The sequence below is a fragment of the Physeter macrocephalus genome, chromosome 1, assembly GCF_002837175.3.
Source record: "Physeter macrocephalus isolate SW-GA chromosome 1, ASM283717v5, whole genome shotgun sequence".
NCBI classification, from domain to species: Eukaryota; Metazoa; Chordata; class Mammalia; order Artiodactyla; family Physeteridae; genus Physeter; species Physeter macrocephalus.
In genome coordinates this window covers 138717948-138727072 of record NC_041214.2, presented here as the reverse complement: position 1 = coordinate 138727072, position 9125 = coordinate 138717948, and the positions used below count along the sequence as shown (strand labels likewise).

General features: G+C 30.7%; 1 protein-coding gene across 1 annotated transcript in view; it reads right to left on the bottom strand.

Moving 5' to 3' along the window:
• Nucleotides 1-357: 357 nt before the first annotated feature.
• Nucleotides 358-9125, bottom strand: part of NCAM2 (neural cell adhesion molecule 2) — a 230660-nt gene continuing 221892 nt past the window's right edge. The window contains 2 exon segments of the mRNA XM_024120057.1: nucleotides 358-469; nucleotides 2476-2595. Coding sequence (XP_023975825.1) covers nucleotides 358-469; nucleotides 2476-2595 — 232 coding nt within the window.

Genomic DNA, 9125 nt, shown 5'->3' with positions numbered 1-9125 from the left:
AAACCCCTACTTGTGGAGAGGTTGTGTTATGAAATATAGTTCTTAAGAAATAGAGTACTTTATCTATATAATAAATTGCAGTACTTCAATCATAGAGTCAAATTGATACCCAAGAGTTGGTGCCGGTCAGGTCTCTATATTGAAATTCATAACAAAAGAAACAACAACAGCAACAACACAACAACAAAAGGAAATGGACTATGGGCAGGAGTATTTGATCATGTATATGTGTACAAGCTATTCCAAGCTAGAAGTTTCCCAAGAAATTAAGGTCAATGGAATAATTTTGGTCATAGGGTCACTGCAATCTAAATGCTCTTTGTAGCATTCATTGTTAAAGACTCTGTGATCTTGGTGTTATGCTTTGCTGTCGTCTTCTTTTGATTGAATGATGTCGTTAGAAACCTTAATTTCTATAGTTTCTGGATTTAGGACTTCTTTCCCATTTTCTTCTTTCAAAGGCAATTTTCTGAAAGAGAATAGAAAAATAATAAACAATTGGCTAAGGCATTTTAAGTGGTATCTCAACATTTCAGTTATTGTTTTGTAGAAGAAAATAGAGTACAATTATTAGAATGAAAAAAATCAGATGTGTTAATATAATCTAAAAGATAATAATACAATATTGTCTACTGTAAAATGTGATGTAATGAATAATAATGAATGAAACAATATATTTGCAGATTTGGATGCACCAATTGTTCATTATAGGGTGGCTTTGGTTTAATAACCCTCTGATGTATTAAAAATATAATGAAGTGTTTTGGAATATGAAAAAGGCAAAATAATTTTATATGTTAACTAGCTGATTTACTAGTACTCCAGTTTTTCAAGTAAAAACAATCAACAGATGCTGCCATATCTGTTACATAAAATTCAAAAGCTGGGTGAATTAGTAATATTCTATGGAACTTGATGCAAATAGATATATTTCAGGACTTTTCCACTTTTTTGTATTTATTATATATGTTTCTTTAATTGGTCTCTTTTCACTATTATTTTTTCTTGATACTTTTGTAATATTTATAGCAATTTTTTGAGAGTTTCCAATTGTAACCTATGAAGCAATAACAACCTTTGTTTCTTAACATTAAGACAGCTTTACAAATCATACTATGATAACAATAAATCAAGATTTAGAGTTTTTTCTACCAGCCTAAACTCAATGCTTTATTATTACATCTTGTGCATATGGCTTTGAAGGCAGTATTTCCTCCTTTGACAAAATAATTTTTTCACATCAAAAAAATTAAGTAACAAATAGAATTCTAACTCACCTCCGTGACTTCAGCCTCACCATTTTATGGAGTAGTGAATGCTACTATGCTACTTCCCTGGGATTTACTTGTAATTTATTTTATGTTTCTGAATGAGAAGAGAAAGCCATGTCTTCTGAAAGTCAAAGCTATTATGCGAAAACTAACCAATCGAAAGTAAGTTATTTCATTGCTGGAGTGAAGTAACATCTACTTTGAACCTACTAGGGCAGGCTCTCTTTTATGTTTATTATAAGTAGTGCATTCAGAGTTCTTTTCTCCCATTCCCAAATACTGAAAACATTGATAATAAAGGATTATAAAAACAATGGGTTATTTCTAGCAGCAAAATATACAGAAATTTAGAGCTTGAATAGGAGGTTAGCATAATGCTTAATATATCTCTTACTCACAAAACTATGTATTAAATTTGTAATTAACCAGTGTTTTCAACTAATTCTTGGATGGTGTATTTTTGCATATATATTTATTCACTATTTATATTTATGTTAAATTGTATTTTTAAAGATTACTGTTAATGCTATTATTTTTATGTTGAGTATTTCTTTTCTTTAATTGAGAACAAGAGTAGTTATTAAATCATCTTGTTTTGGTGTGGTTTGGTTTGCTTTGGTTTCAAAATACAGCCCGTTCTATGTATGGGCATTTTCTTAACTAGTCTTCATACACACCATTATATCATAGTCAGCGTTAATTAATAAATAGGAATTTGTTTTGTTGTGTAATATTTTGCTTCATTGAAAAGACTTCTGATTTCTGAAGGGAAGTGTATAGATGTGTTTATTTCACACTATTTCTATTTTAGACTGTCATATTCATATTCAAAGCAATAACTAATTTTCTGACACATTTTTATTTCAGTAAAAATCAATCACTTTTGCAAGTATCACTTTCTTAAACAATAAGATTAGTGTAGGAAAATCCAACTTTTTGACATACTTGCATCATTTTGATATTTTTGCATAAACTTATGAATATATGTGTGAACAGGAGATTTTTCTCTGATGATACAAAATCTTCACGTGAAATATGTCAATAGAAAATGGATTTTAGATATTCACATGTACTTTCACTGAAGAAGAAACAACATTGTTTTTAAAATGATGTTATTTGTCAATATATGCTACAAATAATGATAATGTGTTCATCACTTTACAAATACTTATCCAAGAATAATTAAGCATTTCAAGCTACATACTCAGGTTCTGTTAGTGGTGTGGTTTCATTTGGCTCATTTACTGGGCTCCCATCTTCATGATTAGTAATTCTTTCATCCTCTGTTCTCATCTCCACTATTGGTTCTTTTGATCCATCTTTCCTAGAAAAATAAAGAAAAAAAAACTTACCTATGAAATGTAAAAAAGGATGCATTATGGAACATGGTTAAAATCTATACAAAATCCCGCCACCCATGGATTCTGATCCAGCTTGGTCAGAATAAGAATACCACTAAGAATTTTCCATTTAAATTCATCTAACCATACATTGTTCAGAAAAAATAGAAAGAAGAAATTCCATTTTGTCTAGAATTCTTTTCCTCATCAAAATTGTGTTAAATATTTCACAAAAGTAGTTCAAATTTTCAATTTGATTATGCAGTTTCTTTTGGAAAATAAATGAATATTAATTCATTAAATAAAATTTATGACATGAAGTAGCTTCTTCCCCCTAATTAGCCATACACATTAAAATATTTTTTTTTATTTTAAAAATAACATCAAATAAAAACGTTTTATTGGAAAAATAACATTGCTTCTATATCAAAATTTGGAAGATAAAATTTATATATAAGATACGTTTAGTTTCAAATGTCTCTGAATTTATATGATTTTAACTATAATGCAACCATTGACTTATATTTAATATATTCGTGTTTTCAAGAAAAAAGTTTAAAAAGAACAATATTGTAACATATATGCATGATTATTTTCACTTATAATTTCTTATCCATGTCATTTTATTAGATGTCTAAAATCTGAAATTAAGTGTAATTTATCATAATTGTGAGTAGAAATTTTACTGCAAGGTTTTGTAGCACAAAAAAAAAACAAAAGAAAGAAAAACAAGGAAGCCATTCGCTGATGATAAAGAATGAAGTGAGATATAAGTGTTGAGAATGATGTACTCATCATACAGATTTCAAATATGGCACACAAAAAAAAATTAGCAAGGAATGGGTGTTTTCAACTACCCAGGAATATAGTCTTACCATACAATCCCACAATTGTCCCTAATTATTTACCCAAATGAGCTGAAAACTTATGTCCACAAAAAAATCTGTGCATGAATCTATACAGAAGTTCTCTTCATAATTGCCAAAAATTGGAACAAACTGAGATGTCTTTTGACAGGTAAATGGATAAATAAACTGTGGTACATCCATACAGTTGAATATTACTCAGCAATAAAGAGAAGTGAACTATCAAGCCAAAGAAAGACATAGAATAACTTTAAGTGCATATTGCTAAGGTAAATAAGCCAGTCTGAAAAGGTTACATACTGTGTAATTCCAACTAAATAACACTCTGGAAAAAAACAAAAAACCAACTATAGAGACAGTAAAAAGATCAGTGGTTGTCAGGGGTTCAGGATGAGGGAGTGAGGGCAGGATGTAATGGTGAACATACAAAAAATTAGCAAGGAATGGGTGTTTTCAACTACCCAGGAATATAGTCTTACCATACAATCCCACAATTGTCCCTAATTATTTACCCAAATGAGCTGAAAACTTATGTCCACAAAAAAATCTGTGCATGAATCTATACAGAAGTTCTCTTCATAATTGCCAAAAATTGGAACAAACTGAGATGTCTTTTGACAGGTAAATGGATAAATAAACTGTGGTACATCCATACAGTTGAATATTACTCAGCAATAAAGAGAAGTGAACTATCAAGCCAAAGAAAGACATAGAATAACTTTAAGTGCATATTGCTAAGGTAAATAAGCCAGTCTGAAAAGGTTACATACTGTGTAATTCCAACTAAATAACACTCTGGAAAAAAACAAAAAACCAACTATAGAGACAGTAAAAAGATCAGTGGTTGTCAGGGGTTCAGGATGAGGGAGTGAGGGCAGGATGTAATGGTGAAGCACTGGTCATATTAGGGCAGTGAGCGTATCCTATTTGATATGGTAGTGGTTTCACCATCATCATATGATTAAATTAGTTCTTTAAAATCAAGTAAACTAGGTTTACATTTAAAAGAATGCAAACAACAAAAACCCAGCAATGGCTCAAATATTTAACAGACCTCACAAATGCTGAGACCTGAAAAGAAAAATATTAAGGCTAATAAAACTTTGATCAGGTGCCAGGTGTGATGTTTTTGCTTTTGTTTGAGTATGTAGGTACCTCACATAAACACACAAAATTTTGAAGAAAATCTAGAAGTCAGCAGTGAAGAACTCTTTTTACACCTTTAAAATTCAAATGTCTGTTGGAGCTGGTAGTTCAAACATGTTTAACAATATCCTCTGTTTTGGGGATCCAAGGAAGCAAGATCTATATAATAGTAGAGATGATGAAGAAGCACTTCACCGTTAGATTTTATTTATTTATGTTTTTTCTTTTCTTGGTTGTTTGCTGTTGTTGTTATTCTTCAATTGATTCTTTTAAAAAATTCTTCATGATACCAATGCTCTTGATGACATAGAGGATGATACTGTTTGAAAAGCATGACTATTGATGATTCAAAAAATCATCAAGATGAGCAGAAAAGTGATTCAAAAAACAGATTTTATTTTTAATTATTTTAATAACAGGTACAGATCTGTGATGAAATGAAACAGAATGCAAAGAAAAGATAGAAAAGATAGTGAGTTTGGATTTTAATTGTATACTTTCTTACCAAAAATAAACGGATAAGCAAAGAACTTTAAACTAGAAAGGATAAAATAAACATTATCGAAAAGAAATGAAGGAGTAACATGAGAAAACGGTGAGTTGTCCTAAAATCTTTATTTTTGGTTTTAATGATCTTTTTGATTTTTAGCTTGTTAGCATACAGTACAGAATAATACAAAAGGGTAGAGAGGGAAAAGTGACTCTCTCTTCCACTGTCTGTAGGGTATTTGGTTATCTATCAGAGAGACAATTACTGTTGCATATTTTTGCCTTGTTTCCAAGAGATACTGTAGGCATATGCCAGCATGTATGTGTGAAAGTGAATTATTTTTAAACAAAGGATTAGCATACTAACTGTGTGTAATTTTGCCTTTTCAATTTACACTAGGTATTAGCTGGAAGCCATAAAAGAGCATTTAGAGCTGCCTCAATCTTTTCATGGTTCATACTTTCCCATTGTATGTATTCACCACGATGTATTTGAACAGTCCCTAACTGTCAAACATTTAGGTTGTTTCCAACCTTTCCTATTACAATAAATACTATCTGAAGCACGTATATAACCTACATGAGTCTAATTCCTATTCTGTATAAATTACACTTAATTATTCTTCTAGTGATATCAGAATAATTACCAATATGGAATTATAAAGAGTGACAAAGCAATATTTTGTTTAAATTGGCATAAAATATATGCCAAAATTTATAGAAAACTTTACAATTTATAAACTGGTAAACATAGAAATTCTGGCCAGATTTCTAGAACTGATTATTAAGCAGAAAATGATGACAAGTGTAGCAGAGCAGTTAAGAGGATGTGTCCTAGAACCAACCTGGCTGGCTCTCCCAACTCACTGCATAAACATTTCTGGCTTGGTTAATAAAACAGAGAAGATAAAGATACCAAACTAATTTCTGCCGTGTCCTTAGAATAGTGCCTGACATACATGCAGTACTCAGTCATTGTTAACTGTCATCACCATCCTAGGAGAGCAAGGAGGATTTATGTTAGGAAATATACTACTAAAACTTGCAACTTGAACAAATTAAATAAGAACAAAATGAAAATATCTTGATGCAAACTGAGAAAGAATATTTTATACAGTTGATCAATTCTTAAATGAAAATGTAAAGTTCATATAAATAATGGCATCACTAGCATAATCCAAATTTTGGGATAGATTGGGGAAAATATTTGCAACAAATGCAACATCAAATGATTAAGGGTCACATTATATAATCAACAAGTGAAAGAAAAGTCAAAAAACTCTATGAAAATGTGTAAAGAATATGAACAGGAAATTCCAAGAAGAATAAAGTGACCAAAAGAAAATCATAAGACAAATAAGCTCAGATTCAACCCCCAATAGAAAAATTCAAATTTTAAATGATATTTTTCACTTATTAGATTGAAAAATAAACTGATAATAGTCAGTGTTTGAGAAGCACTGTAGGAAATATATGTTCTGTGATTATTTGGGATGTGAATTGGGAAATATATATTCTATGATTATTTGCGAGGTGAATTGGTACTGGCTTTTGTGGGCAATTTGCCAGTATTTTTCAGTTTTGATTTTCCATTCCATATGTAGGAGTTTCATGTACATTTACAACAGGATTGGTGTAAAAACGAAGTTCAAAACAGCATAATATACTTTAATATTATAAAGATATTGAAAGTTTTATCTAAATTTTAACAATACAGAAGTGGATAAATACACTATGATATATAATATTATGGAATACTACTTATTTATTTTAAAAAATAGTCAGAAATTTATGTACTGAAATGGGACATTTTGAAACTGCATTGTTATGTAAGAAAAATTACACACACACACATACATATATACATATGTACATATAAAAATCAGTGTGTGTATGTGTGAGGGGAGGTGTATGTTTGTGTGGTGTGTGAAGTCAGATGTAATTCTTACCTTTGCTTCTCTAGCTTTTTTCATGATTTTTTCTTTATTTTTGAATTTCTGTAGTTTGAAAATTATATGCTTAGGTATATTTTTTTTGTTTGCTTTATTTTGATTTTTATCCTTCTTGGTGTTTTCTGAACTTCCTGGCTCTGTGGTTTCATGTCTGATATTAATTTGGGGATGTTCTCAGTTATTATTGTTTCAAATATTTCTCCTGTTCCTTTCTTTCTTTCTTTCTTCTGGTATTCCTATTGTGCATATGTTTAGCCTTTTGTATTGTCCTACAGTTTTAGATATTCTGTTTTCTTTTTTTTTCAGTCTTTTTTTTTGTTTGCTTTTTAGTTTTGATATTTTCTGTTAAGATCTTCTCAAGATTCTTTCCACAGCCATGTCTAGTCTTGCTAATAAGCTGATCAAAGGGATTTTTCATTTCTGTTATGGTGTTTTTGATCTCTAGCATTTCTTTTAGATTTTTTCTTAGAATTTCCACCTCTGCTTACATTTCCCATCCCTTATTCCATGTTGTCTACTTTATCCATCAGAGTTCTTACCATAAAAAAAAATTCTTGGTCTGATGTTTCCAACAACCCTGCCTTATCGAATCTGGTTCTGATGCTTGCTCCGCCTCTTCAAACTGATTTTTGCCTTCAGTGTGCCTTGTAATTTTTTCTTGATAGTGGGAGATGATGCACTGGCTAGAAGGAACTGCTAAATATAGGTCTTTAGTAATGTGGTGGTAAATCATGGTGTAAAGAGGATGCATTCCATAGTCCCATGATTTGGTCTCTGTCTTTTAGTGAGTCTGTGCCCCCGGACTGTGAACTTCATAATTTTTTCTCATTTTTTTTCCCCTTTAAGTGGAACAGGATGGTTAGAGTGGACTCGAGTTGGGTATTTCTCTTCTCCCATGTGGCAGTAAAGGGGGCCAGAGCTATGTATCCCTCTTTCTGCATGCTGAAAAGCCATTTACACACACACACACACACACACACACACACACACACTTGACTAGTTACTTCCTATTCTTTTTTATATTTTAGTTCTTTCACAACTTGCTCAGCTAAGTCTGATTAAGTAAATTCATTCTTTTTTGAAAAGTAGTATTTACAACAGAAATTTCTTATTTATTTATCCATTTGATTGTTTTTTAATAGAAATGTGTTTCCCATCACAGTAACTAGTTGATGGCAGGGACTAGTTTGCTTCCTCACAGTTGTACCTCTGGAGCTTAGATAGTGCCTGGTTATCTAGGTGTTCAATAAATATTTGCTATTGCAAATTAATGCTTGGGTAAATAAGAATATACATAAAGTTTGGTGAAATAGTAATCTTTAAACCTTTTATAACATAAACTATGAGAATTCAAGATAAATGTTAATTTACATTGAAAGCCAAATAAAGGAATATTCTAGTACTTTACACAATGCCATCCTGTATGCCATTGACTTTAATTTCTCTTTTTTTCTGCAATATAATGTTCTTTAAATAAGAATGCTCTAAGTGTTTAGTTAATGTGTTTTGTAAGAAATCTACACAGTCTTATAACTTGTGATAACATGAAAGACTAGTCTTAGAATGCTTGGGGTCATATTTAGAAGCTAGTATATATCCAATTAATCAAATCAATTATGTCCTACTTCTCATTGAGGTTTTATATATATTTTTTCCAATTTGAATAATGAATTTTTGAAAAAGAGTTGAAAACTGTTTTCCTAAGTCAGAGGAAACTGTGATTTAAAAACCTGTGATGGACAACAAGCATGGAATGAACCATATGTTTTCATCTTTCCAAGTCTTTAAGATTAATTAAACTTGGCAGGAATTACAAACAAAAGTGTTGGTGGATAAATTACCAATTAATAAAGTCAAATAAAAACAAACAGCAGAACTTAGATGTACCTCATTTTTTTGCACGTGGTCATCAACATCCCTGTAACTAATTAAGACAAAAAAGTGAAGGTCCTTTTTGATTTCTCTCTTTCTTTCACCCCGAAGTTGAATCAGTCAGCAGTACTTGACTCTACCTCATCTATATTTGGGTGCTATACACTTTTTTTTTTTTTTTTTTTTTTT